The sequence below is a fragment of the Platalea leucorodia genome, assembly GCF_965183815.1.
Source record: "Platalea leucorodia genome assembly, chromosome: 8".
Classification (NCBI taxonomy): Eukaryota; Metazoa; Chordata; class Aves; order Pelecaniformes; family Threskiornithidae; genus Platalea; species Platalea leucorodia.
Genome location: NC_138830.1, coordinates 11980701 through 12008375, shown reverse-complemented (window position 1 = coordinate 12008375; position 27675 = coordinate 11980701). Strand labels below are relative to the sequence as shown.

At 59.6% G+C, this 27675-nt stretch overlaps 2 protein-coding genes across 6 annotated transcripts in view; one reads left to right on the top strand and one right to left on the bottom strand.

The window, feature by feature from the left end:
- Window positions 1-1841: 1841 nt before the first annotated feature.
- PTMA (prothymosin alpha) lies at window positions 1842-11380 on the top strand. 4 transcript variants are annotated; one of them, XM_082320109.1, is made up of 5 exons: window positions 1842-2117; window positions 6576-6647; window positions 7346-7442; window positions 9985-10058; window positions 10506-11380. In XM_082320109.1, the coding sequence occupies exons 1-5, from the start codon at window positions 2073-2075 to the stop codon at window positions 10551-10553; spliced, it is 336 nt and encodes a 111-aa protein (XP_082176235.1). In that variant the 5' UTR covers window positions 1842-2072; the 3' UTR covers window positions 10554-11380. The 4 variants fall into 4 exon arrangements, with proteins under 4 accessions (XP_082176235.1, XP_082176237.1, XP_082176236.1 ...); XM_082320111.1 differs by having other exon boundaries at window positions 1894-2117; window positions 7346-7436; XM_082320110.1 differs by having other exon boundaries at window positions 1897-2117; window positions 7349-7442.
- A 10821-nt stretch (window positions 11381-22201) lies between these two features.
- PDE6D (phosphodiesterase 6D) overlaps window positions 22202-27675 on the bottom strand; it is a 39817-nt gene continuing 34343 nt past the window's right edge. Inside the window, exons 3-5 of one of the 2 annotated variants that reach the window (XM_082319216.1) lie at window positions 26196-26321; window positions 25235-25340; window positions 22202-22814 (exon numbers count right to left, since the gene is read on the bottom strand). In XM_082319216.1, the coding sequence (XP_082175342.1) occupies window positions 22733-22814; window positions 25235-25340; window positions 26196-26321 (314 nt within the window). In that variant the 3' untranslated portion in view covers window positions 22202-22732. The remainder of the gene's footprint in view (window positions 22815-25234; window positions 25341-26195; window positions 26322-27675) is intronic. The other variant, XM_082319217.1, reaches the window with a different exon arrangement.

Here is a 27675-nt window from a genome sequence, read left to right as displayed (position 1 = left end):
CCCGGGCCAGCGGACGGCCAGCCCTGGCGCAAGGTCGGCCAGAGGGTCAGCGGCCGACATGAGGCCACGGCCGCCACGGTGCTTCCTGCTCCCGCCACAGCCCTCAGGCGCCGACCCCCCTCCCCCCCGCCATCACCTCAGGGCTGCTCCCGTCAGGGGCAGGGCACCGAGGCTGAGGAGAAAAGTCCTCCACGGCACAACCGGGCACCGACCAGCCTGTTTGCCGTGCTATGATGTGTTGTGGGAGGGACGTTTTGTCCTGGAAACGGGGCCGTGTGGCCTCAGTGTCCCGCCGCCGGGCGCATGTGGGGATGGGGTGAGGGAGGCCGGCGCCATGACGCCTCGTGCCGCGACGCCTGGTGCCAGGCGGTGCGTGGGCTGCCGCGGCTTCTCCGCAGCTCTCCTGGAGCTGTAGGGGGGGAGCCCAGGGGCAGCCCGGCTCCCAGCAGCCGGGAGAAGCGCACCCCGTGCCCGCGGCAGCCACCTCGGGGGGGGGGGGTCGCGCCCCTGCAGGCTGCCCCGTACCCCCAGGCAGGTGGCTCCAGCTCCGCTCCACCGCTCCGCCCCAGCGCCCGCTCCGGGTTTTCAAAACCACTCCGCTTTAGACAGACAGGCGCTCCAGCCAATAATAACCCGCAAAGCGTCAGCACAGCGTTCGCTCAGGTCTATCGGCCAATCCGCATCGCTCGATCCCTAGATCCCGCCCTCCGAGGACAGGCGCCGCCGACTATTGCCCCGGCCTGGCGGCCATATTGAGTGTGGCAGAGGCGCTGCTCCGTCCGGGGGTGCTTTTCCTCACCCCCTCGCCCCTTCCTTCGCGCTTTCCGCACCGGGGAGCGCTTAGGCGCGGCGTTGCCTCGCCCGCGGGGCCGTTGCGGGCTGCGGAGCAGCTCCCGGCAGGTGGCAAAACCGTGTGGTTACCCCACGAAGGGCTCTCGGCGCCATCTTGAGTGTGGCACAGCCCCCTCACTCGCCTCGCCAGTGCCCCGTTACCCCGCGGCGGCGGGGCGGGGGGGGGGGGGGGGGCAGGGGTGGCCCCGGTGCCCACAGGTTGCGGGGGGGGGGGGGAGCTGCGGCCCGGTGTAACGGCGGGCTGCGGATGGGGGAGTGCGGGGAAACCTCCCGGTGCCTGCCATGCATTAAGGTCACGGGGGGGGGGGGGCGTCGGCGCGGCGGCCCGGGTGGGTTTTTTTTAATTGTAAAATAAGCAAATGGGTGGGAATCCCGCATTTCTGCGCGGCGGCCGGTACCCCCGGCGGGCTGGGCTGGGCTGGGCGCCCTTCCCCCGCTCCCCGCCGGGGGCGGCGGTTGTTGTTGTTGTTGTGACCAAAAAAACCCACCGAAGTTTCCGCGGCGCGGAAAACACGGCGCAGGTTGCGCGGGGGAGGAGGGGGACGGGTTACCCCGGCGGGCGGCCGAGGGGACGGGGCTCCCCGCCACCGCCCGCCCGCTCCGGCACCGCCGGCCGCCCCGGGCGGGCACCGCTCCCCGGGCGCTGAGGAGCGGGGTGCGGGGGGTGCGCAGCGCCGGTTCTCCCGCATTACTATTATTATTATTTTTAACTCTTATTATTTTTCCGCCCCGGCGCAGGCGTGCGGGCTGGCTGCGGCGGGGGACGGGGAAGGAGGAGCGGGGGGGGGGGGTGGGGGGAAGCTCCCTCCCGCCCGCCGCCGCCTCCTCACACGGCGGGGCGGGGCGGGGCGGAGGCGGCGGGGGCGGAGGCAAAGCGAAGGGAGGGGAACAAGGGGGCGGGGCTCCGCCGCCCCTGCGCCTCGCCCACGCTGAGACCGGACGCGAACTCATCGCCGCAGTGCCGGCGCGCCGGCGGCTCCTGCCGCTTTAAGCGGCCGTGCCCATTGTTTGCGCCGCGGCCAATGAACGCCGGCGGCCGCGGACGCGCGCGGCCAATGGGCGCGGCGCGGGGCAGCGCGCGCGCCGCCCCCCGGCTCTATAAGAGGGCCGGTGGCGCCGCGTGAGTCCCCACTGGCTCGCGCAAAGCCATCTTGGCATTGTTCTGCCCGCGCCGCCGCCCGCGCCGCCACAGCCCCGCCACAGCCCCGCACGCCCCCGCCATGTCCGACACGGCCGTGGACACCAGCGCCGAGATCTCCGCCAAGGTGAGCCGCCGCCCCGCGCCTCCCCCCGCCGACCGACGCTTTTCTCCCCCCCCCCCCGCATTTTTTTTTCCCGAGCGTTTTTTTTTTTTTGCATTTTTTTCTCTTTTCCGCTTTTTTAAAAATTTTTTTTTTACCGCCACCCCCCCTTTTCCCGCTCACCCCCCCACCTCCCCCGTTGAAGTTCGCGGCGGGGCTCGGTGCGGGGCCGCCGCCGCCGCGCTCGCCGTCAGGATTCTCCCTGCGCCGTTTCTTTGTCTACAGCGTGCGGGAAACGTGCTCGCCGCCCTCACCGGTGCTGCCAGCCCCGCCGTGCCGCGCCGGCTGCCGCGGCCCGCTCCCTCCCGCCTTCCCGGGGACGCTGCGGGGCCGTCCCGCCGCGGAGGGGCTCGGGGAGCGTGGCTGTGTGCGGAGCCGGGGGGGGCGGGGGGGAGCGCGGTTGCAGCTCGGCCCCCGTCTCCGGCGGGGGGATGGCGGCGGCGGGCAGCGCTCGCCTCATTCAATCCGCTGCGGGAGCTTGACAGCCCCGTCAAACTTGGGTCCCGCTCGGCCCCGTCCCTGCGGGGGGGGGAGCTCCGGAGCACGCACCGGAGGGTTGCCGGGGGGGGGGGGGGCTCCGGAGCACGCACGGGAGGGTTGCGGGGGGGGGGGGAGGGCTCCGGAGCACGCACCGGAGGGTTGCGGGGGGGGGGGGGGGGCGGGCAGTGACTTGTGGAGTTGCTCCCGAAAAGGCGCGGGGTGGGGGGGGGTCGGTTTGTATTTCGGAGTTGCACCCCCTCGATGCGGGGGGGGGGGTAATGGCCGTGTCGGTGTTACCCCTGGAGGAAGGAGGAGAGTTGCTATTTCGGAGTAGCCCCCCCGGAAGGGTTGGGGGGGGGGGGGCAGTTGCTGTGTCGGAGCCCCCCCGGATTGGGTGTGTGTGTGTTGTTATTTCGGAGTCGCCCCCGGAGGCGGGGGGGGCAGTTGCTATTTTCGGAGTTGCCCCCACGGCGGAGCTGCCCCGGGTGCGCTGGGGCTGGGGGGGCTCCGGGCCGAGCTCCCCGCCGCGGGAGAACTTTGCGCGTCGGTACCGGGGGGCGATGGGGGGCGGCTGGGGAGCAGCGGTACCGGCCGGGGGAGGCTCTCCCGGGGGTCTCCGCTGCGGCTCCCGGTGCCCGCCTTTGTCTGCCAGCCGCGGCGGAGCGTCCCCCGGGGGCGGCGGGCACCCGGGCGGGCTGCGCTCCCCGTCCAGCCCGGGGCCGCGGCCGGGTCCTGCCGCCGCCGCTGCCGGGAAAGTTGCGGGGGGACCCGGCTCGACCCGGGCGGGTGCGTGGGAAGGCGGCGGGCGGCCGTGCCCGAGGGCCTCCTCACCCTGCGCCCGGCCGGCACCGGGTCGTGCGGCTCCTGGGGGAAGCGGGGCTGGAGGAGGGGGAAAGAATAAAATAAAATTAAAAAAACAAAAAAAAACCGGTAGGGCGGAAGGTTTACAAAAAACAACCAACAAAACGCCGTTTCTGGCAGATTTCGATTTCACTTCTGTTTCCCGCTCCCGCAGCCGTGCCCCCCCCCGCTCGCCCTGCCTCCGCTCCGGGGCCGCGGCTCGGTCTCCGCTGCCTCCGGTTCTCCCAGAGCCGGGAAGCGGCGAGGCGGGTCGATTCCCCCATCCCTCCCCGGGGGAACGGGGCCAAGTTTGCCGTTAACCTTCCCCTGCCCTTTACGGCGTGGGGGAAGGGGGCCTCGGCCTCCCGGGGAGGGGGGGACACGGGGGTCCGTGCTGCGGGGCGGGCGGAGGCGCGCACGGCGGCAAGGTGACCCCCCCGCACACCCGGTGGCGGCGGCGGAGTGGGGGGGGGGGAAGCGCGGAGGCACCGGGGCCGTTCGCCCTCGTCCCGCCTCGCCGTCCGGAGCGCTCCCGGGAGGCGGCGGGGGGGGAGGGGGCGGGATCCCGCCCCGCCCGGGCGGCGGCTCCGCGCCGAGCACCGCCCCCGCCCGCCGCCGCCGTGCCGCGGGGCGCCCACCACGTGCGGCCCTGCCCGCGCCGCCCCCTGGGAACCGGAGTCCGCCGCGCCGCCCCCGCCCCCCCCCCCTCCGCCGCCGCCGGGGACTACATTTCCCGGCAGCCCGCGGGGCGCCGGGCCGGCGCGTTGGCGGGCGGCCAATGAGAGGGGCGCGGAGAGTGGCGCGCGGTTTGAACGGCGGCCGGGCGCGTGGCGGCGCGGGGGGGCCCCCTGCCGGCGGGAGGCGGCTCCTCCGCCGTCCCCGGGGGGGGGGGGGGCGGCGGCGGTGTGTGTGTGTGTGTGTGTATGGACGCGGCTCCTTGCCGGGGCGGGGGGCTGGGGATTCCCGGCCCTTTCCCACCGGGATCCTGCTCCCCGCCGGCGGCAGCGCTGGCGCTCGCGCCCCGGAGGAGCGGAGCAGGAGCGAAGGCAGAGCTTCCCGGGCAGTATGACTACACGCCGTTGCTATTTTATGGACAAACAGCCTCGCCACACCTATAATTAGAGGCTCTGTCAAAGCTCTGGAGCTAAAGCAGCCCTGCCGCACGGAGTGCCGCTTTGGAGGCTGCCGTACACGTCTGTCTGTTTGTATTGGACTGGGCCCGGGGAAAGGCAGGAGCTGCGGGCCTTTCTGCAACCCTGTTGCTAGCACAAACTTCATGACCTGGCACCCTGATGGTCGTTAAACTGAGAGCGTCCTCAGCCGTGCGGGAAAGGTCAGGGCTGGAGATGTGTCCAGCTAAAAATCCCCAAGAATGAGTCGTTCCTTCACCGGGAGAATTGCTTACGTTTTGTGAAGGACTCTTCTTGAAAAGAACCGTCGGGTATAGTGAGATGTGGAAACTCTGACTGCTCGGCTTGCTCAGTGTTTAACTTGGGAAACGCGTTGTCGCGCTCCTGCCCGTTCGCCTGACGCGAGGCAGCGGTTGCAGAGCGCAGCAGCGCGACGGTGCGCGAGAGGTTAAATGGTTGTGGTCAGCCTCTGGGGAGCAGGGGAGCTGCTGCTCAGAGCGTAAAGCTGCGGTGGAATTGGGTAGCGTGGAGGAGATGGCCTGGGATTTGTATGTGAGCAGTGAAAGGAGGAGGGAGCTTGTGGTTTTGCTTTACCGCAGACTCCTGGGATGCTGGCTCCATTCGGTGAGGTTCAATCAACAGGTATAGTCGCCCCAAAGCTTGCTTCCAAAGAAAGTCTTTCCTTGATGCTCCGGCAGCCTGGGTGCCTCCAATGGCATCTGTGCGTGCCCGTCTGAGCGGTTTAAATAACCCGGTGGTCTAAAACCCCTGCGCTGCCTTGCCGAAGCTGCCTGCAGGGTAGCAGAAACCTTCCCAAAACCAGAGCAGCGGTCACGCTAGCAGGGCCAGGGCCATGCTCTTGCCTGCCGGCGTTCCCACGAGGGAAGTGACGGTGGCTCAGCGGGAGTGAAAGTGCCTGCTGGCTGCGGGCTGCGAGGCAGCCGCAAAGGGCAGGTGGGAGGGGGGCAAAGCCGCTTGCCGCCGCTGCTGCAGTGAAGCAGGGAGCTGCCAGCAACTTCTAAACACCTCGTGGTCGCTGCTGTGCCGCTGGCCCCGGGGAAGGGCCTCTCTGCTTTCCTTGGCTGGGATAACGGTCCTTGTGCTGAAGGATCTCGCTCCAGCTGATGGAGGAACAGAAGGGGAGGAGGATGCAAGCAGAGATGCCAGTGTTAAATCCAAGTGTTCTTTATGCGGGAACATAACGTTGGATGCTCTCAGCCTGTTTGCCGAGCGACTTGGCATGACATTTTGACAGTGATCAATAGCAAAAACACACAAGCTCCCGCTCTCCTCTCGCTCTGCTCGTGGTGGAGATTTGAACCGAACTAGCCAGGCACGGCTCTTGGAGCGGTGTAAAAATAGACTTCTTCCCCCACCCCATCCTGTTACACTTGAAGCTGCGAGCTGGATCCTGGAGTCTCCTCTCTGCTGCCGCGAGAAAGACCAGGCATGTAATATTTACCGTATGATTTTCTCCAGGCAGGGCAGAGACCGCAGTCTCTGCTAATGAGTCCCTGGGATTTGTTCCTGCTGCGAAGGTACCGAGCAGCCGTGGACGTCCGCAGCCCTGGGGCGGCGGAGCCCATGCATTGGATGGGGCTGTCGGCTCTCCATGGCGTTGCAGGAGCTTGCGTGGACTGTGCTAAGATGGGCAATCAGCCAGCTCTGCTGCTGTTGAGCATATGCAGGCGGCCAGCTCTTGTGTGTTCGGGTGCTTAGAGGTGAAACAGAGCAGTCTCTTTTTTAGATAGCTGCTGTCTGGCAAGGCTGGCTTGGATTGAGATTCGCCCCCACGCTCTCCCATTCCCAAGGAGGAGCCAGAACGTGGCGACCAAATCGCAGAGCAAATCGGTGTGAGGAGAAACCAGCTCCTGCGCTCGTTTTGGACTGTGTTTTTCACACCTGATCTGCAGCTTCTTTGACCCAGACACTTGGAATTGGGGTGACTTCTCTGCTTTTCTGCTCCTTCCAGGATCTAAAAGAGAAGAAGGAAGTTGTTGAAGAAACAGAAAATGGCAGAGATGCACCGGCCAATGGCAACGCTGTGAGTATGGCTAAGATTTGCAGGGAGAGGCAGCCCTTTACGCCAACGCCTTTTTATTTTCCTCCCCCCCTCCTCTTGCTTTTGCTGCGAGCTTGTCCCCAGGCCTGCCTTTGGAGAGGGGACCCCTCCAAATGGCAGCACCGCGCTGTGCAGAGCCCTCGGGCCTCTGGGGCTTGGGGTTCAGCCCAGCCTGTGGGCAGTTTGTGGGTGTGCAGAAAGGAAGGGCTGGGCTGGGCTTGGATCCCCTCCCCGAGAGCTGTGTGAGGTTGTGTACAGTGCCGCCTCCTTCCTAGGCACTGGAAAAGGAGAGGGGGGGAAAACCAACCCCAAACCCTAGATTTACAGTGTTATAATCAGTTAAGCGGGGAAACACATTGTGTACAAGTAAACCGGTTGGTTTCCTATTTTTAACACGCTGGGGGAATTTCACTCTGCGTTTCAAAGTGTCACAAGAGCCTTTGCAGTCTTTGTCTTGGCCTCGACGCTGCAGCCCCAAGTTATTCCAGGCTTGATCCTCCGTGTCTGGGCTGCCTGCGTCGTGTGGCGGCAGGCGGGATGTGCGCCTGGGGCTCGGGTGGCCCCGTGCTTTGCTTTAGGCAGGAAAGGTTGGGGACGTGCACTTCTGCTGAACATCTTTTCCCCCTTCTCCCTTCCCCAGTGCTTTTTTTTTTTTTTAAGTGATATTTTGTCTTGCCAAGGAGAACGAGGAAAACGGAGAGCAGGAGGCTGACAACGAAGTAGACGAAGAGGAAGAGGAAGGTGGTGAGGAAGAGGACGAGGAGGAAGAGGGTGATGGTAACTTTCTTTGTTCCCCCTGCCCCCATCCCAGGGACAGCAGACTCCCAGGAAGCAGCAGAGAGCCGAGAGCAGCATCTCCCCCTCGCGGCTGCGGCCAGGTGGCTCTCGCTAGCCAGGCTCAGTCCTCCCTCGCTCGCCCAGGCCACCGGTACTGGGAGTGAAGTCAGCCTTGAATCCCTTCCAGCAGGTTGAGGACAGATTTCTCCCTTCCTCCTCTGGCCAGACGGCACCGTACCGCGGTGCTGAATAAGCGCATTAGCCCTTCCGTGCGAGTAGTAAAGCCTGCCCTTGACTCTTGTGATTGCAACGGCCGCCGCAGGCGTGGGTGCCGGCCGGTGGGATGGGGACAGCCCTGGATAGCCATGCCTTGGCACCAGGGATAGGTCACCGTCCTTGCTCATGGAGCAGCACGCTCAGAGGCTAATGTTGTCCCCTCCTCTCCCAGCCCTTTCCCAGCCTGGATGCCATGTGGAAGCAGTCAGGGGAGCCTGCAGCTCTTCCCCACTCCTCCAATGGGAGCGGACAGGCTTGCTTTGAACCTTCCCTGTCCGCAGTGTCCTGCGTCTCCCTGCCCTCCCCTGTTTCCTGACCTGACCCAGCCTGGAAGTGGGTTTTGGCAGCAGCGACCAGAAATCCAGCAGTGACTTGCCGAATCACTTCTCACCCTCCCTGCTATTATTTTTTTCCCAAGATCTACTTGGATGAATAATATTGTTTATTTTTATCACTCGTTAAGGCTGGGAGAAAACCATCCTTGTTACGCTGACATGAACTCGGGGCCCTTGATTAGCTGTTACTGGGTTAATCCCCTGTGAATTTTCGGTTTACGTGCTGACCTACTAACCTGTTGGTTAGTTTTGGGAGATGGGGACAGGGCTGGAAACGTCATGACCATTAGGCCAGCACCTATTCAGACAGCGCAAGCGGGCAAAGCTGCCTCCTTTGGGGTAGTGCTCTGTTCTCAGCAGCCTGCGGCTGCCGTGCCCTTTGGTAGGAGTTGGCTCACTAGGGAAAAACTGGGAATTGTGGCCCTGTTCATACGCGGGATTTTAACCCTTGGGGACAGAGCACAGTGCTGCCGTGTGCTGTCCTGAGCCCGTCCACCTCCAGCCCTGCTTCGGGGTGGAAGGGGGGGGAATACTCGTCTCTCCCTGCTCCCCTCGGGCAGGAGGGGGATGCGTGTGCCGCAGGCGCGTGTGTGCGGGGTGGAAGTGTTGCTTGGATACTGCTGTGACAAGCCCAGGGAGCTTCGGTCCCGCAGTGCCAGCCCCGCTCCTCCCAGCTCGCCGAGCGCAGGCACGATTTGGCATGCAGCACTGGGAGGCACACACATCTCGCCGGGATCCCGCATGGGCTCTGTCTGTCCGTGCCTGCTGCCCTCGGGTGATCTCTGCCTGAGAACTGCAGCTGAACACTGCAGGAGGGAGGTTTAAAGGCAGCAAGTGCAGCTTGCATCAGCTTTTTTTTCCACCACTTGCAGCCAAACTCCATCCCGGAGTTTGACAGCAGAGGGGAGCTTGAGGGTATATTTTTCTCACCCTTTTCCCCATCCCATCTCATTATTTGCTTTGCTTAAAGCAGCTCAAAGAACTAAAAATGCTCCCAATCAGCTTGGTGCTGTCACCTGACCCGCCGGCGGGCCCGGTGCATGTGATGGCTGCCGGGGTGTTGATCCATGGCTGGGAGCTAATCTTGGCCCTTTCCGCCGTGTGGGCCATGCCGCGGCTGGGCACATGCCGGGGAGAGGAGAGGGGAAGGGAGGATGGGCTGACCTTAATCCCCCGGCTGTCTATACGTGTGGCTCGTGGTGGTGGTTTAAAGCCAGCTTACTGGCCTTAGCGCTCTAAGTTTTAGTAGGGTCTCCTGTTACACAAGAGACTCGTCTGGGCAGCCGAGAGGTTGTTCCTCCTCTGGAGCCTCCGGTCTTGCCCCTGACCCCCCAAAACTGGCCGAAGGCGATGGACTTGGTCGTTCTGATCCACTGGCCTAGTTGAGCTCAAAGTGGGTCAAAGCCCAGAGCTCTCTGCTCATCCTCCTCTCTGGCTGTACGATAAGTTGGTAGCATTTGTTTGCTGTTCTGATAATTAGAAAGTGTTCTGACTCAGAACTAATGCGTTCTGGCTCTCTTAACTCATTAAAGATGGACTAATAGCTGCAAAGGGAAGCAGAAGTAATCTGGAGCGGTTAGGTGGAGCAGCCACTAGAGGTTTTTTTCTTCTCCCCCTTTTTGCCGTCATTTCGGCGCTTGCGGTAGGTGCTGGTTTTGCCGTCCCGTTGCCCGCGCTACAAATGCGGTGTGAGCCAGACTCGATGCTGCCGATCCTCGTTTCCCCTTTGGGGGGGTCAAGTCAGTTGGGGGATGCCCCAAAGGCCCCCGTGTCCTCGGGCACCTCCTGTCCCGAGCAGGGGCTGTGCCAGCTGGGGAGACGGGACACTGGACATCGCGGTGTGGGGCTGAGCCAGATTTAAACCCAGAGGGGAGGCACATGGTGCTATAACCCTCCGAGAGGGTCTCACGTTCCTCCCCTTCTCCATGCAGGTGAGGAAGAGGACGGTGATGAAGATGACGAAGCTGAGGGAGCCACAGGCAAACGGGCAGCTGAGGACGACGAGGTAGGAAGAGCAACCAGCCCCTCAGAGCCACCCGTGTCCCCAGAGGGCGTGGGGGGAGCGACAGCGGGGCCGGAGGGGCCGTGCCGGGCTCGGGGGCTGGAACGCCCTGCCGGCGCGCTCCCTGTGCCTCTCCAGGGACGCAGCCCAGTTCCGTTTATACGCTGGCCTGGTTAGCGGGGTGTCCGCTCCGGCTGCACGGAGCCACTGGCCCTAGCTTGGGGAGCTGCAGGGTGCTCAGGGCAGGCCAGGCTGGGGGTGCTCAGGGGCTCCCCGAGAGGATTTTGCATGAGGCGGGGAAACACTTGTGTTGCTCTGTCCTTGTCCCGGAGGTGGGAGAGGGACCTGAAACCCTCTCCTGCCTCGCTGCCTGCCTTGGTGTGGCTCTCGCTGGCCCCCCAGCAGCCCCGCTCCCCATCCCCTCTCCTGACAGCTTTGCTTTCCCCCCAGGATGACGACGTCGATCCCAAGAAGCAGAAAACCGATGAAGATGACTAGGCAGCAAATTATTATTATTTTTTTTTTAAATAAGGAGGAAAACAAACCAACAAAAAAGGCCAGCGCGTCCTCTTCACCCTTGGGACCCCCCTCCCCTCCCGTTGCAACCCCCTACCCACACACACACACACCCTTCCTCCCCCCTCCGCCGTGGTCATCCTCACCAAGTAGAGTGAACCCCGTCTCCGGCCCCCCGGCGCGGCGCTGCCACTCAACGAACATACGAAACGATTCGCCCGTTAGCGGGGAGAGAAACCCCCCCTTCCCCCACAGACCCCCTCCCCCCCAAGCACCAAAACTTCAAGGCCCTGCTTTCTTTCTTAAAAGTACTTTAAAGGAGAATTTGTTTGTATTTTTTATTTACATTTTATATTTTTGTACATATTGTTAGGAGGTCCGCCATTTTTAAGTGATCTCGGATTGACCAAAAGGGGGGCTTTGAAGTGTATATCTCTCTTGTTACCTATCTCTGACTTTACTTGTGGTGTGACCAGGCCCAAACCATTATCTCAAAGGAGAATAAAACAAAACCTTGTAAAAAAATTAAAAAAAAAAAAGACAAAAATGCAAAAAAAAAAAAATTTACAATCTTATTCTGAGCATTCCAGTAACTTTTTTTGTGTATGTACTTTAGCTGTACCATAGATCGTGGTTTGTATGAGGTGGCAAGGCCAAAGATAAAAAGGTTTTCTTTTTTTTTTTTTCTGTCTATGAAGTTGCTGTTTATTTTTATTTTTTTTTCTTTTTTTTGGCCTGTTTGATGTATGTGTGAAACAATGTTGTCCAACAATAAACCGGAATTTTATTTTGCTGAGTTGTCCTAACAAGGCTGCCTCCCAACTGCTGCTTTTTGTTTTAGTTTTCATTTGTTTTAGTGTTTTATTTCTTTCTCCCCTTCTTTCTCTCCTTCCTTTCTTTCTTTGCTTTGGACTTGGGGCTGGGAAGAGAGTTGGCGAGGGGGTAGAGGGGTGCAGGGTGTTGATGGGGAGGGTCTGGGGGCTGCGGTCCCCCAGCTGGTGCCTGTGGCGTGGGGCTGTGCTATCAGCTGTGCCCCAGCACGGCCGCTGCATGGTCCCACACCTCCGGCCGCTCTTGGGGAGCGGTGGGGACAGGTTAGACTGGGAAGCCATCAGAGAGAGAGGCTAAAGGAAAGTGAGCTGGGATGCATGGGTGTTCAGCCATCCTGCTGTCCCTCGACAGTCAGACCTGGGGGTTGTGCTTGGCTGGTGCAGCGGGGATGAGGAAACCCATCCCGAAAATCCTTCCTTGCGATGTCTGCTGCAGGTGGGTGACCCTCCGCTTGTGGGACGGTGGGTGCTGAGGCCGTGCAAGTGCCTCCCCTGCCTTCGGGCTGCGTGAGGCGGCATGTTGCTTGTTCACAGCATGGCTGGGAGCGGGGTAGGATGCGTGTGCTGGAGGAGGCAGTGCTCAGCAGGGATTGAACTCAGCCAGATCTGGTCCCTGAGGGATGCTCCAGCCTGCACCGGCCCCCCAGCAATTTCTGGGGTGCCAGGTTAGCAGGGGTTTGGTGGTGGGACCCCGGGAGGCAGGCGGGCGTTTGTCTGTCTGCTTTAACCAAATAAAAAATGCTGTAACTTAGCCTAGACCTCTGCTGCTTTGCTCCTAACCTTCCTCCAACTCATTTTTCCTCCCTCCTCTAGGGCTTTGGAGCTCAGAATAGCTCAGCCTGCTCTGCCAGGTATGCGGAGACCCGTTTGCAGGAACCCGCCTTGTATCCGTGCCTCCCAAACCCTTGCCCCAGCTCCGGCGAGTCCCCTTTTTCCCCGCTGACCCGGCCCCGTGCCGGAGCCCTGCCAGATGGTCTCGTTGCCACCTCTCGCCTTGCAATCCTGGCAGTTAGCGTTGAGATGCTGGGGGGTGATTTTTATTCTATTATTTTTAAAAGAAGAGAAACCGTTGTGCGTTTAATGTGCTGGCTGCGAGGGTCGCAGCTCCTCCTGATCCCCGGGAGCAGCCAGGTCACTTACTCTGTATTTACACCAGTGGCAAATAAGCTCAAAATCTGACTCCTTGTCCTTAATTATCCAACTAATCGTGGCGCTAGCTGATAGCTTATCAGATTTACTGCCTCGATTCACAGGCCATATCCAGCCCTGCCCCTCACCTGCCTGGCTGATGGTGTGCTGGCAGCAGGGCTGGAGGCCAGCACTAGATTTGATTAGCAGGTGCTCTGATGTCCCCGATGGGACGTGACAACATGGGAGCGGCAAACAACGCTGCCGATTGTCACCGCGTGTCGCCGTACGGCTGGGTGGTGCTTTGTTGTGCAGCGCCGGGAGCCGTGCCTGTGTCCCCGCCGCGGCTGCCCCGCGCGCGGCTCGTGCATCGCCATGGGCTCCCATGACGTGCGATTCGAGCTGGCGCTTGCAGATTTGCGAGGCAAATTATTCAAATAAGTTTCTGCAGCTGAGGAGCAGGTGAGAGCAGGCTCTGTGTGTCACCGAAACATGGGGACCCTGCATGCACAGCTGGCGCAAGGGCCCCGGAGGGGAGATTTTGGGGGAGCAGTGGCCTTACTGTCCCTGGCTGCAGAGCAGGATCCGTCCTATGGCCTGCAGCCCCCCAAAACCTGGGGGTCTTGGGTAGTGGGGTCCTCTTCGGTCTGGGATGCGGGGTGTGGGGTAAAACTGGAGGCTGCCCCCGGCCTCCCAGCCGGACAGGCTGGCGATGGGTAGGGCACGGAGCAGCCGGGGTGAGGAGGGGGCAGGCCGGGGGGAACGCCCAGCCCCCCAGCTCCCGGTCCTCACCTGGCTGCCACGAGCCCTGTGGCCGCTGGCGATGGAGAGGCCAAGCCCCGCTCCCTCGCCTCCAGCAGCGCAGGGCAGCCCCGGTGCTTCTGCACCCCGTTTCTGCCCGCTCTGGGTACCAACCTGCGGTCACGGCTGGGTCCTGGGGGGTCTGGCAGCCCCCCGCCACCCCCTGCCCCCTGGACGTGTTCCTGTGTCTTCAGTGCAGAAAGGGCAGACGCTGCCCTGGGCACGGCGTAGGGCAGGGGCAGGTGGGTCCTAGCACTGGGGGCTGAGACCGGTCACAGCTCAGTGCATGGGTCTCCGTAGGGAGCCCCTCCCCAACCCCACTGCCCAGCCACCCGGCCCCAGCCAATCCCCACGCACCAGTATGGCCTACCAGCCAATCCCACACTGCCACCTGTCCCTCCCTTCCCCCCCGCCCCCTTGTGCTGCCTCCACCAACCACAATCAAGCAACACCCAGGCCTGACCAATCCCGCTCTGCCACCTGGCGCTTCCCACCAGCCAACCACGTGCCGCCACCTGTCTCTGCTGCTCTCTCACCCTTCGCAGCAGCAGCTCACCAATCGCAGGCTGAGGGAGACTGCTCCAAGCCAATCCGGAGCTGCCACCTGTCAGCTGTCCCAGCCAATCAGGGGCAGCCACACCCCCCTGAGGGGTATAAAGGCCCCTCAGTGCTGGGGCTCTGCCTGTGTTTGGGGCTAAGGTAGAGCAATGAAGGTCCTCTGAAAGAGCCTCCTGCCTGTGAGGTCCTGGAGGGGATGCAGGCTTCACCTCATCTGGTGCCCGATGCCACACAGGGCCTTCAGGGTGAATCCGAAATGCTACGGGGATTGCTCACCTGGATGATGTCTCGGGATGGGGACCGGCAGCAGCAGGTTCCCCCCTCAGCAGGAGAGGGCTTGCAGGAGTCGTGCCAGCTGAAGGCACCTCCGAGGATGTCTTAGAAATGGTCTCCCTGGTGAGCTGGCCTTGTGCTAGGGGCTGCCCGCCGGGACCTGGGGAGTCCCGCCTGCCTCTGGTGTGCAGAAGATGATCTCCACCACTGCCTGGTGACCAGAGCCAGGCTCCATGGGGGGCTGATGCCACGGGACTGGAGGTGAAGAGCATCGGGCCATTGGGTCCCTCACCCAGGGCTTCACAGGTCGCACATTCAGCTGCAACCTGTGGAGCCGAAGTGCTGCTTGTGCTGCCCCTTGTCTGCTGATGTGACCTATGCGTCCTGGGCAGTTTGATTCCTGGTTGGATTGCTGATCATGATGGTCCTGGAGACCACAGATATGAATGTCTGAAGCTGTTCTGGGGTGCATTAGCTGTCTGCTGACCACCAAAGATAGCCCAGGTAGCTCCCAAACGCAGCCGTTGGGAGAGCTGCAGGGTGCCTCGTACAAGCCTGGAAGGACTTGGGCTGTGCCAATGTGCACAGGTGGCCACTTGGACGAAGGGCAGCCCTTCCCAAGGACTCTGCTGTGGCTGGGCCTCAGCTGGCATGACGGCGTCCTGCGCGTGGCTGAACAACCCGGTGAACTGAGAGCAACTTCCATGTGGTCGGCCTGAAATGCGATGCTCTGGTGGAGCCATGCTACCAAAGGTCGCAGCCAGTGTAACCAGTGGGGCTGGGCCCATGCCCTGTGGGCCACTGGACTGGGTATGGACCAGCAGACCTACCTCTAGTCCTGACCTCCTGCCCGTAGTAGGTTAGGACCTGTTTCATCAGCTCAAGCCTGTCCTGTACCAGTGGTAGCTTTCAGTCAGCCTCATCCAAAACTCTTTTTGTTGTATCTTGACAACCTTCATGAAATTTGGAGCACTTTGAGGGCTTGATGGAGAACCTACCTATGGGCAACGCAGGACTTGGACTCCAAGCTAGACACAGGCTGGGACTACTGGTGCAGTTTGTGTCTGGGCAAATAATTGGTATCTACTTGAGAGTCTGATGAGTGAAACTGCCTTCCAGGCACAAGTCCTCAAGATCACAAACACAGAAGGGGTGTTGCTGTTGAAAATAAGACATGAAGAGCTCTTCCTCTGGCAGAGCAATTGCCATCTGGCCCAGGGTGCGAGGTGACCTGGGGGAGCAGACCCCCGGGAGTGGGCTGGAGAAGGCTGGGGCCCTTGGCTGGTCTTGGCCCATCCCGCATAGCAAAGATGTGCCTCCTAAGTGGCGTGGGGATGTCTGCGTGCTTGCCCCGAGAGCTGTCTGGCGCAGGCAGGAAAGCCCAGCCCATGCTGAAGAGCAGATGTGGGAGAACTGGTTCCTGTCTTGTGCCTGGCTGCCACGTGCCCCGCGGCCTGTCCCTCTCGGTGGGCTGGGGCAGCTCTGGTCCTGGACCCTGACTTGGCAGTGGCGGGGACCCGGGAGTCCCCAGCCCAGTGGAGGTCCTTGAGATCTGAAACCCAGCTGGATGCTAATCCCTGCTGCCAGCTCTGCTTGGGGCCACCACCCTTCTCTTTCCCCTCTCCAGGGTGGCAGCCTCGGAGAGGGAGCAGGGCTGGGGCGCTTGTGGCTCCTCCTGCACAGACATTGGAAATCCTCCATCCTTCCCTGCGCCGATGGCTGCTCCCTCTCGTCCAGCCAACCTGATCCTCTTTGGAGGGCAGGGGGACGGTCTCTGGGGGACCCTCAGCTTTGCATGCCCCAAGGAGGGCCGTGGCTCCTGTTCGTGGCTGGCTGGGGAGCCCCAGAGGGAGCGGTCGGGGGTGGCCGGGGGTGGTGGGGCTTGGAGGGCCCCCTGCAGCACCACACTACCTGCGATCCAGGAGGAGACCTGGGAGGAAGCAGTGAGCACCGTGCTTCGGAGCAGATGGGGACCCAGAGGGGCTCTTGCAGCCCTTTCCTAGGAACGCAGTGTAAGTGGGGCAGCTGGGGGACGTGAAAGTGCAACCCTATTAGCCCCTGGAGAATCCACAGGGATGGAGACTTCAGACTGTAAATCCGCAGGGATGGGGTCTTCACACGTGTCCTTTCCTACCCAGGAGGGAGGCCTGAAGGCGAGGGGCTCTGCCTCTCCCTGCGTGCCAGCCAGGTGTCGGGCAGGGATGTGTGTCCTGCCGCTCACTTTGGGCATGGGGATGCCCCAGGCTCTGTGGGCAGCTCTCTGGCCCCCTTTCCTTTGCTGCAGGCAGAGCAAGCTCCCAGCCCCAGTCTTTCCAGGAGCTGGAAACCTCTGCTGCACCCCTCTTTCATGATTTGGGGTGGGGAGGTTCAAGGGGTGATGCAGCCTGTGTGCAAAGCTGGAGACCTGGATGCTTGGCTGGCGCATAACCCCTGGGTAGTGCTGAGGGGGACAGCCCATAGCAAGTGTGACCCCCCCACTCCCCGGCTGGCAGCCTGGCACTGCCAGCCCCCGGCTCCACTGGCAGGAGGGGCTGTGGCTTCAAATTGCCTGGCTGGGGTGGCAGGGAGTGCGGTCCTGCGTGGGGCCGGGGAGCCTGCTGAGCCTGCCTGGGGTTGGCTCCACCACCACATGAGGCCCCAAAGGCAACATGAGGGCTCAGAGTGGCTCCCGGCTGCCAGGGGGTGCACCCACGAGGCAGGGATGGGTGCAGAGTGCGCAGCCCAGGCTCCTGGCAAGCCAAGCCCCAGCCAGTGCAGGGGCTGGCTCCCTACCCTGGGGCAAATCCCCCTTAGCCCCGCTTATCCCCCCTCAAGGCAAGGATGTGCTGCTTCCCTGGGGACACCCCCCAGGATAGACTGTGGGAGCAAGGCTGCGGCTCCGGGGGGTGAGCAGCGGGCGGGAGCGGGGCTGTGGGGCTCTGCCGTGGGAAGGGGCAAGCGTGGGTGCACCTGCCCCCAAGCAGGCACTGGAGCTGCTGCTCCCTGCTCCTGTGCTGCACCGTGGGGTGGCTGCGGGACACCCCACAGAGCAGGCTGGTCCCCAGTGAGGGCTAGGGGCTGCGTTTGGCTGTGGGGAGCCCCACCGGGCTGTTAGCCGTGGCCCTGGGCTCTCGAGGCTTCTCCTGCATCCCCCAGCTCGGCAGGGGTAGGGATGAAGGCAGGCGTGAGGCACGGAGGTGTCGGTGCCTGCGGGAGGTGATGGGACACTTCACCCGGGGTTGGGAGCAGACCTGGTCCTAACCGTGTGCCCATCGGTATCCCCAGGAACTCTGGGCTGGCACAGGGCTCGGAACGTCCAGCCCAGCGCAAGGGCTGCTCCTCTCCTGGGGCAGAGCGGGTGGTACGTCCCGTCCTGGGTGGCCCACCTTGTCCTGGGTGGCCCACCGGCATACCTGGCGTGGAGCTGGCTGGCCCAAGCTGGCCCTCGGTGGCTCTCCAGAGGTCCCCGTCCGACACGGTGACCCAAGCCAGCGTCCTCCCTGCTCGGCCACTGGCACTGTGCAGTCCAGAGCAATATTGCTGTATTGCAGCACCATCTAGTGCTGTGGGATGGGGAAGCCCCGCACCCCAGCGCTTCCCCCGAGAGCTGTGGCAGCACCGTGGGGACAGGCCTTGGCCGTCCCGTGTCCGTGGGTCGTGCCACCAAGGCCACCCTGCCAGAAAACCCAAACAGGCTGTTGGTGATGGGGGTGAACGGGCAGCACAGCGTGTCTGCTGGCCCGGGGCAGCCAGAACTACCTGTTCCCAGTTCCTGCGCTAAATGCATCTGGCCTCAGCTGCCAGTTTTGCCACCGTCTCCCATGGAAATTGGGCGTCTGCGCTCTCCTCTGACCACTTTTGCTTCTTTATCAGCCAGATGACCTGGCTCCTTAAGTCCCCCGCTGTCAGGGTCTTCACATCGCTCCCGTGGCCTCCTCCTGCATCCCAGGCGGTTTCTTGGTGTCCGTCTTCCATAGCCAGCGTAAGTCTGATCCCTTCCCACAACTTGTCGCTGTTCCCCTTTAGCACACCCAGGGCAACGTGAGCCCTTTCCAGCCCAGTTTTTTGGACACCGGGAGAACTTCCCACTGCACCATCCTGCCATCCACTCCTCCCCTTGCTCCGTGTCCCCAACTCGTCCCCTCTCAGCTCATCATCCCTTCTGGGTGCCTGCCGTGCTCCCCACCCTGCCCAGCCCCTGGTTGCTGGGAGAGCAGGCAGGATTTTGGCATGGAGAGGGTGGGGCAGGCAGGATTTTGGCACAGAGCTGGATCCCGTAGGAATGGAATGCTCTGCAAGAGGGGCCGTGGTGATGGCTGGCCATACTCCCCTCCCGCGGCGGGGGATGCCAGTGGGGAAAGCCACCGTGGATGCGGATGTCACGCGTGCAGCGGGGTGAGGTGGGTGCCGAGCCCCAACAGGGATCGCACCCAGGTCCCACAGCACTGAGGGCTGGTGGCTGGTGGCTCCCCAGGGCAGGAGGAGTTGGGCACCTTGGGCTGAAAAGGGGCCCTTTGGGTCCTGCCTCTGCCCCAGCTGCCCTCCTGTCTTTGGGGACGAATGGGACTGCCCCAAAGTCACCTGGCAGCCCCGAAGTCCCTGTGTCCGAGTGGCTTGACACCTGGCTTGGGCTCTGCCCGCACTGTCCTGATGACCCAGGGGCAGGATCTCTGCCCCTAAAAGCGGACAGAGGGACCTGAACCTTCCCAGCCCTCCTGTCCCCCTCCCAGTGCCGCCGGGGGAGGATGGAGCCGGGGAAGGTGGGACGAGACGGCGCTGACCCCGCAGGCTGCCTGCCGCTGCCACGCGCTGCCCGCTGCCACGCGCTGCCTGCACTTGCAGGAAGGTAAGAGTAGCAAAGCAGGCACCGAAGGTAATGTGGCCCTGGGCTGTTTGTGTGCCTTTTGTTTGCCAGTAACCTTCGTGAATCAGCTAATTAACTGCATTAGGATGGCTCTGCTTCCCCGCCTGAGCGTTATTGGGCAGGGCAGATCTGGGGCAGCGCGCCAGCGGGAGCCCCAGTCGGCTTTGCTGGGCGGTCAGGCAGCCGAGGGCCCCCGCGGCGGCCGGGGTGGGTAACACCCCGGCGGGGTGCTGGCGATGGGCAGTGAGGGTGAGGGAGCCCGGTGCTTGCTGTGGGAGGGGGGAAGGAGCTGGTCCTGTCCCCCATCTCCCTCATCACAGCATGCAGGTGAGAGTCTGATGCACCCGGGGTTACGTTCCTGCTTCACAGCCAGCCCCAAATCTCATCAGTGGGTGTTTTTCATTGCCATAAGTCATGCCTGTGCCTCAGGGAGCCTCTATGGATGGCTGGAGAGGGGGCAGGTGTGATGGACCCCAAAGACAAGCAGAGAGCTCCCCTAAAGCTATCCCTCATCACCCTCCTTCTTGGGTGCTCCCTCCTTGCAGCGTTTACCCAGCAGCTCTGCAACACCCCGGCTTGGAGGGCTCCCAGACAAAGACGTGGCCGAAGGGCAGTGAGGATGAAGTTTTCGTTTTACAGGCTTCACCCCCAATCTCTCTGTGCCAGCCCCCCAGACCGTGCCGGGCTCCAGCTCTTGCCTGCTTCTCCCTCCCTCCTTCCTCTGCTTCCCGATGTGCCTCCGTGGCTTCTGGCTGCGTGTCCGGGCTCTGCAGGGCCGCCCTGCCCTCGCCGCCAGGTTTCCGCAGGCTGCCGGGGTGGCTCGCAGCCCTCCCGACGTGGGGGGCTCGCCCCACGTGGCAGCCGTCCGGCTGGTGGGGAGCAGCCTCCCGAGCACGTTCCCTGCCCCAAGGCTCTTGCAGAAACAAACGTCCTCTACGCGCTGGCGGCTGGAAGGCACTCGCGCCCGCCGCGGGAGCCGCCGAGGCCAAAACACCCCGGCTGCGAACAATGAGCCGGGGAAAGCCGCGGCTGTCGGCTGGGGTTCACCCGCGGCGGCTGCTGCTGCCGCTGAATCCGGCCGGTTCCCTCTCCCGGGCACCGCTCAGCAGCAGTTCCAGATGAGCCCAGGTTTTGGCGAGCGGCTGGGCTCTGGGAAGGGCCCTGTGTGGTGAGAGGCTCCTCGCCTGGCCCAGCCAGGTCCCACCCCCCCAAAAGTGCGCGTCTTGCCCCCATGGAGCCTTCCCCTTGTGCAGAGCCCAGGCTGGGGGAGGTTTCCCCGCCCCAGAGATGCCTGTGAGTTTCCAGGTGGGAATTTTTTGGTAAATAAAAGGGGGAATCACCACGTTGCTCCCCGCTCCCGCTGTTCCCCCCACCCGCCTTTGCGCCGGGGGTGGTGTGGGGCTGCCCTCGGGCCACAGGCGGAACGGGTGGTGGCAGAGGTGATGCACACCCCGGCCCTCCTGCTCTGCTCTCGCCCTTTCCAGCCCCGCTTGTCCCTTTGCCGGGGCCTTTGCTGCCCCAGTGCCTACGGCCACATGCGAGGGAGCCCACTGCCGCCCGTGCCATGCTCGGGCCCTGGGGACGGGACGCGGCAAGGGCAGGGCGCTGGCAGCGTCTCCTGCCCCTTCTCCCAGGGCTCCCAAATCCCCGTCAGCCCCACGGGGAGGGGACCCGCAGCTCCTCCTGCCCGGGCCAAGCACGGGCTCCTGCTCCGAGCCCCCGCGGCCCTTCTCCTGCATTTGGGGTGGTGTCTGGTCGGGCCGCACTGGTCCCCGCTGCCGGGGTGGGATCCGGCCCCCTGCTCTCCCCCGGCCCCGACGTTTGCCCCGTCGGTTCTGTAAGGGAGGCTGAGCCCCGCGGTGGCGGATGCTGGGGGGACTGGGGGATGCTGGGGGGGACTGGGAGAGGCTGGTCCAGGGACGAGAGCGGGTGAGCTGCCAGCTATTTCCCACGGAGCCACTGGAGGGCGGCAATGACCCGCCGCAGAGCCGCCGCCGCGGGGCCGGCCAGCTCCAACTGGGTGAACTGGGCGAACTGGGGCAGGCGGGGAGGGAGGGGTCTCGGGGTGTCCCTCCAGGGCCCTCTCCCAGGGCGTCCCCGCCGATAAGGTTAAGCGGGTGCGGGACCTGAAAGCTCGTTTGCCGTTACAGAAAAAGGCAAGGCGAGCAGACCCACGCCGGCTGCGTGCCTAGTGGAGAAGACAGAGGTACCTGCTCTCAAGACCCTCGACCTTTTATATTTTTCCTTTTTGGGTCCCTTTTGTCTCTCCCCTTTGACGGCGGTAGCGCCGTCACCGGCTGTCGCTCACGCTGGGTGCAGAAGGCGGTTTTGGTCGATCTCTTTGCATCAAGTCTGGCCTTGGCCAGGTCACGCTGCTGAGAAGACTCTGCCCTGCGAGTGGAGCAGCTGAAATCCATCAGTGAGGGCTCATAAGAAAGCTGCTACGGCAGATAACGCTCTTCTCATGGGGATTAATGGTCCAACTTCAATTCACCTAAATAAAAAATTACGCTGTGTCCCTCCCACAGACACCCCGTGGCTGAATGCAGGATCTGAAATGCGTTTCATTTCCCCGTGACTCTCCCCAGAACGCCAAGCCCAGCCGTGGGACGGGCTGACCCGGGTGTCGAGCGATCGTAAAGCCGTCCGTGCTGTTTAAGAGCAGAAGCTGGAGATGCCCCCTCAGGAATGACCGGGGAAAGAGCAGCCCGTCGCAGCAAAATTGCCGCTGTGTGTCGTTAAAGCTGCACACGCGTGGGTATTGTCGGTACCGGCAACCGCAGCCGCGGCTGCGCTTCAGGGAGCTCGGCCCAGCACGGGACCGATGCTGGCGGGCTCAGGGGAACGCAGGTTTTCCAGGGCGGGTTTGAGCATCCCCAGGAACTTAGAAAAGCAGAACGACATGCAGTGCTGCTCAGGAAACCCGGTGACTGGGCAAACAGGACAAACTGCCCCGAGGGACTAACGGACAGAAAGGAGGCCAAGGAGAAACCTTGGTCAGAGCAGTCAGGAAACCTCTCCTACGTGGTCAGCCGGAGGAGAGAAATGTAAGAAGGATTTGGGGGCTGCGGAAGAGGCAGGGCTGTGGAAAGCTCCGTTCTGCTGCTGGCTTGAGGGACAGGAGTCTGTGCCTGCTGCGAGGCATTTTTATAACAGAAAGGAAAACGCACAGGACTAACGTTTCTTCCCTTCTTTGGACGGTAGGAATGTTTTAATTGAGAAATTAGTTTTAATTACATTAGGTGATATCACAGTCTATTTTACAAGTTCAGGGTAAGAGGATGCGTGGACCAGTTACACAGAAATCCAGTGAAAGGATAAAAACCTACAACATGAGAAAAATGAAAAGGTTAACTTAATCCCCCAAAAATGAAACGCATTGAGAGTTTGGTGTGAGTGGAAACAGGAGATTATACCGGGATCCAGAGAAGTACAAAGGATGAGACTAACATAATTTACAGTATTGGTTCTGCATGACCATCGTTTGCCCGTGTTCAGAGACAGCCTCTATTCCCCAGTGCATCGCTGAGCAGATGGCCCTGTCTCTGAGGGTTTGGTCTGGTCTTGTCGGAGGAGAAAGCAAAATAACTGATGGGCAAAGGTCACAACCCACGTTGAGCTGGTCCCCAGGGTCACCGCCTACAGGACTGTCTTCCACTGGATAGTCGGGGGGTTCTGCACCAAGAACTGTATGGAGGAAAACTAAAACAGCTCCAAAAAGCCCCATCTCAAACGTAGAAAAGTCTCACTCTGGAAGTGCTTACGAGAAGGTCGTCATCATAGAATTTGGTTTCTATAATAACATTACCACTGTGGAAGGAAAAGAGGAGAAAGAAGAGGTATTAGAAGAGCGCACGAACGGTAGAAAACAACCGCTGCTCTCAGTGCTCTCACAAGCCCGGGCTGACATCTCCCCCCTGCGACACGAGCGTTGGCTTGGAGCCGCGCGCAGTGAGCGCTGCGTCCGGATCCGGCGGCCATCAGGGCTGGAGGATCTCTCCGCTGCGTTCCTGCACGGAGCAGTTCCCCCCATCCCTCCCTTGCCGCCCCCTTTCTGGGCACAGCACCACGCAGGCTGCAGAGTGCTCACAAACAGCAAACGTCTGCTCACTTCTGTTGCTATAAATAAACTAGCAGCCCCAGCACCTCCAGGCCCCTCTCTTGTGCAGTGAATTGTGAAAAACGATAGGAATTCTTTTTTTATTCCCCATCTCTGTCCTCTAGTGCTGAGCAAGCTACTTCAACCAACTTCACGTGTCATCTCCCTCAAGAAGTGCTTAAATGCAAACACATGCATTTTATACAAACTGCAATGGAAATGTAGATTTGGGTGTGACAAAAGCTCTGATGATTTAAGTTGCCGACTTTGAGATTTCAGTAGACAACGGTAAGAACTTCGGGGTCACCACAACACCTGGACACCTGAGCAGCGTGATCTGACCATGTCTAAACAACCTGGCTCTTGAAAATCAAAGCAGCAGTTCCATCTCCACTGTGGCTCTTGGCATCTGTGACACCGGCAAAGCGAACCTGGCAGGAGCGCAACGTTTTTGCCGTGGCGTGGACAATGCTTGAACTCAAATGTCAGGGAATGTTCTCAGTCTGATGATAGTCAGCCATGCCGGGAATCCTTTGCGCGGAGTGCCTTGGTTAGCACCAAATACCACATCTCCATTCTCTCCTGCTATGGAAACACTGAGACAAACATGAGGTCTTTGGGAATATCAGAAAGCGAGGGGCTCTCCAAGTCTTGGCAGCTGAAAAAAGCAGATTGCTTTGGGCCACAAAACCCCCTTTGGATTTCTTTGGGCTGGTGATTCTATTGGAAAGCCTCAAGAATGACTTTAGGACACCTCCATGAATAGGAGAGAGATCTGGTTGCCCACTACAAGTGGACAGACTCCAGGGAAAAAATGGGACACTAGAAAATCCTCAGGGTCACTTGAGAACTGGACTCTCACATCTCCCAGTCCTGAAAATGCTTTGATTTCCAGAGATGGTCAAACCCAACTTGTCAGATGTCTTTGTTTCTTTACTCTGATTCCCAAATCTGGCTCCTCCTGTACTGACTGAAAGCCACCAGCTCTGGGAGCCGAGGATGTGTGTAGCACCTACGAAGTTCTGAGCAGATCGTGCCAGTTTGGACACACTGTTTGGACACTCTCTTCTGAGTCCGCTCTCTCTTTGAAACGTGCTGTGAATAGAAACCAGTGACGGTAGTTCCCATCCCCGTGCCTCCTCTATGTGACTGGCTTTCCTCCAGACAGGGAATGAGAGGGAAAATGCTGGAGAGGAAGGTCTTCCAGAGGACACAGTGACCTTGCGGTGAGACTGGCTGCTCCCTGTCTGCCTCTTGTTGGCAGGAGGATTCCCATACCCCTCTGTCTCTCCTGGCAACGTGCTCCTCATGTGCTCGCCAGCACCCATCTAGCACTGCAGGGAGGGTGGCTTTTGGCAGCGATTACAGCTTCCCAGCAGCCTCCCTCAAGGAGCCTTTTCCTCCATTGCACCAAAGCTTGTGCCTTGCTGTCCGCTCAGAGCGATGCCCAGCGTGCGTTATTCGGACACAAGTCCTCGGGATCACTGACCTACTCGGAAGTCAATGTGCAAACAGCGGCCAGGACTAGACATTTCTGAGGAAGGTGTGTGAATCCCATTACAGGTGACTATAAAACGACTGTTTCCTACCTGTTAAGGGTATTTTATCCCCAGATACAACTCCGTATGACTAAATGCATAGTTTATAATCCAATGTAAAAGACACAAAGCTTGGCAAAATGGTACAGTGATGAAACAAACGCTAGAGCAGCTCCTGTGGGCGATGCATTGCATGAAAAACAACCACCTTGGACAAGAGTCAGTGATCAATAGCTGGATTTGAAAATGGCCCAAACAGCTCTTGTTTTTTTTGGTGGATGTAAGGGGTATTAAGCTGCAAAGCATTTTAAAATCCTTTCACGGTTCACCTTTCAAAAAAATTAAGCAACTCTAACAAAGGATCAGTTCCACTTTCTCCAAACTTTTATTGCTATATTAATGCAAATTGGACCTATGGGAAAGAAGGTAATGAGGTTGGCTTAGCCCCTTTTATCTCTCAACAGCTAACAGTAGTGAGGGTGATTCAGAGTTGGTAGCAGCTCCCTCTCTTCACTCCCACTGTGGCCCCCAAGGAAATGCCACACTGCTTTTTATTTGCCTGCTCTCAGATTCTGTAAGCCCAAGGCACTCACGTTAAAACGTTAGCTGGCATCATCTGTGATTCAGGTGCTGCCTCTATCAAGGACTGCCAAGTGTTTGTGGAGTTAGGAATCACAAAACCGAATTCAAAGAACCATTCTGCAAAGTAAAAAGAAGATCCAGAGGCATTTGAAAGAAGATAAAATCCACAAATGGTCCTTTTGCTTTTCACCTGACAGGCTGGGGAACTCCCTAAACTGTCCTGCTGGGCTGCCAACATTTTACATTTAAATTACTTTGTACAGCTTAAACAGCACTGAACCCTGCCCGCCTCTTAAAGCAGATACTCCCTTTCTACAATAGCTGATGGTAATGATAAAGTCACACCACTTCCTTAGCATTCAGTGGAAATTCCACCACACCTAATTGGGAACAGGGAAACCACACTCCCCCTCTTGCAGACATCCCCCAGATCCAGTTGAGACTAAGTGTACAACGGGTTGCCCAAAAGACAAGGAGCTCAATGTTTTATCTCCCCCTCCTCCACCCCAGATTAAGAGTAATGCTGCAGTGAGGAAGAGCAGATGTGCAGCCATGGAGTCACACGGACAACAGTCGGTGGCAGTGCTGTAACCGACACATAAACCGGAGGCTCCTGTAGTCCGGCCTCCAGTCTGGCGGTGGCCAGCACTAGGTGCTTCTAAGGAAGAGGCATGAATCCCCATCGCGGGTGACTCTAAAATAACCTGTTTCCTTGCCTCAGGCAGCCTGCGGTGGATTTATGCCCTGAAGCATGATTACCCAGATTTTTTGCTTACATAACGAAGTGTTAATGCACTTATGAAATGCTATCCCTAATACTGTGGCCCATTAGTCCTGACAAGAGGAGTGCTTCAGCGCTACTCTGAAACTATAAAATCACCACGTTCAACCCATTTTAGTTTCTCTAATCCCCGCCGCACTGGGGGTCACTCCCTGCGCTGCAGCAGGACTTCACGCAGAGCAGATGCATACCTTCTAGACACTGCCCTTTGAAATAAACTTTCTGTTCCAGTCGGAATTTTTCCATTTGTTCTGCTGAGGAAAAGTTTAACTCCCGAGACACTGCTTTGCATTTCAGGATTTTTTTAGGAACTCGAGCTGTGAAACAGACAAAGAAGCATTATTTGGACACAATAAAACAAACCCAGCTGCTTCAGGTGCTATTATAACATACTTTGAAATGATGATTAGTGCTAGTACAAGATCATAGTAGCAGGAAAAATGCAAACACAAAGGACTTCGTTCTTACACCTGCAGGAATGAAATCCAAGATGCAAATAGGTTAAGTACCTTGCCCAGAGCCAGGAATGAAACTTGTGACAGAACGAGGGATACTGATTTCTTAGACTCCTGGTTCTTAGCTGTTTATTACTAAAAAAAACAATTCTTCCAGTCAAAATATGAGATGCAGCTTAAATTTTTATGTTAGGAAGTGTGCTGAAGACCACAAGCAGCCGAGGGGCTGCTTAGTACACCAAGCGTGGTAGCCCTTCTCACTTCTCCTTCCCTTTCAGGCTGCGCATCCCCAGCAAACCACAAACGGCTATTTCTCAGCCCAGCAGCACTGGTTCAGCCATCTCACATAGCTCTGCGAAGTCGTCCTGTAAAAGTATGCAAAATGTCTGTTCCCCAAACGTTGAAACCCACACAGGCAGTAAAGTCAGTACCAAACTAGGGAGTTTAAGAGGGAGAGTAATTTGGCAGTCCAAGGTATCGGGGCTCTTGCAATGGATGAGATGACAACAGCAAGTGGCAAACTGTACCTGGTAGATATTTCATGGCTTTTTTTAGAGGTGGCGGAGTAAGAGAAGGGACAGTTTGGGAGCTTGATTAATTAATATGCTGAAAGGTCCTAAGCAGGAGAATACGGCGGGGGGGGAGTCAATAGACTCAAAATCTCCCAAGCCCGTCATACTTCAGTGGTGTGATCGTACATAATCCTTCCTGCGTATTAGAAAATGTTTCATGTAAATTTATTAGAAATAAAGAGGGGAGGGAATACAGCTGGCATGTGCTTTATGAGCCAAACTGTTCCTAAATGGAAAAACGCATCAAAACATCCATGAGCAGACAGCAGGCTGCTGTTTAATAAAAGGAAGAGTCTCCCAAACCCCAGGCAAATCCATCTAATGCAGAACAGTTTAATGGAGTAGGACTTTGATATGAAACCAATCTAGAGCGCTGGAGGGTTAGGGAATGTAAGCTACCATCCTATCCCAGGGAGAAGTACACAGTCCACTGTTTGTTTTTTTTTTTTAAAAAAAAAGGTAAAAAAGAAAGTTAAAAGTGTAAGGGAAGAGTTTTAAATGTAAAAGCTCTCTAATTATTTTTAGTCTTTTTTTTTTTTTTCCCAGCATAGAAATCTGCATGGCACCAGCCTTTACTGCCCTCACAAGTACAGACTGCAGCCTGTTGTGAACAAACATCCCTTTGCAGTTAAGTGTAAAATGAC

Coding starts and splice junctions, on each gene's coding strand:
- PTMA (XM_082320109.1), top strand. CDS start 2,073: ATGTCCGACACGGCCGTGGACACCAGCGCCGAGATCTCCGCCAAG. Junction 6,648..7,345: donor CACCGGCCAATGGCAACGCT/GTGAGTATGGCT, acceptor TGTCTTGCCAAG/GAGAACGAGGAAAACGGAGA. Junction 7,443..9,984: donor CGAGGAGGAAGAGGGTGATG/GTAACTTTCTTT, acceptor TTCTCCATGCAG/GTGAGGAAGAGGACGGTGAT.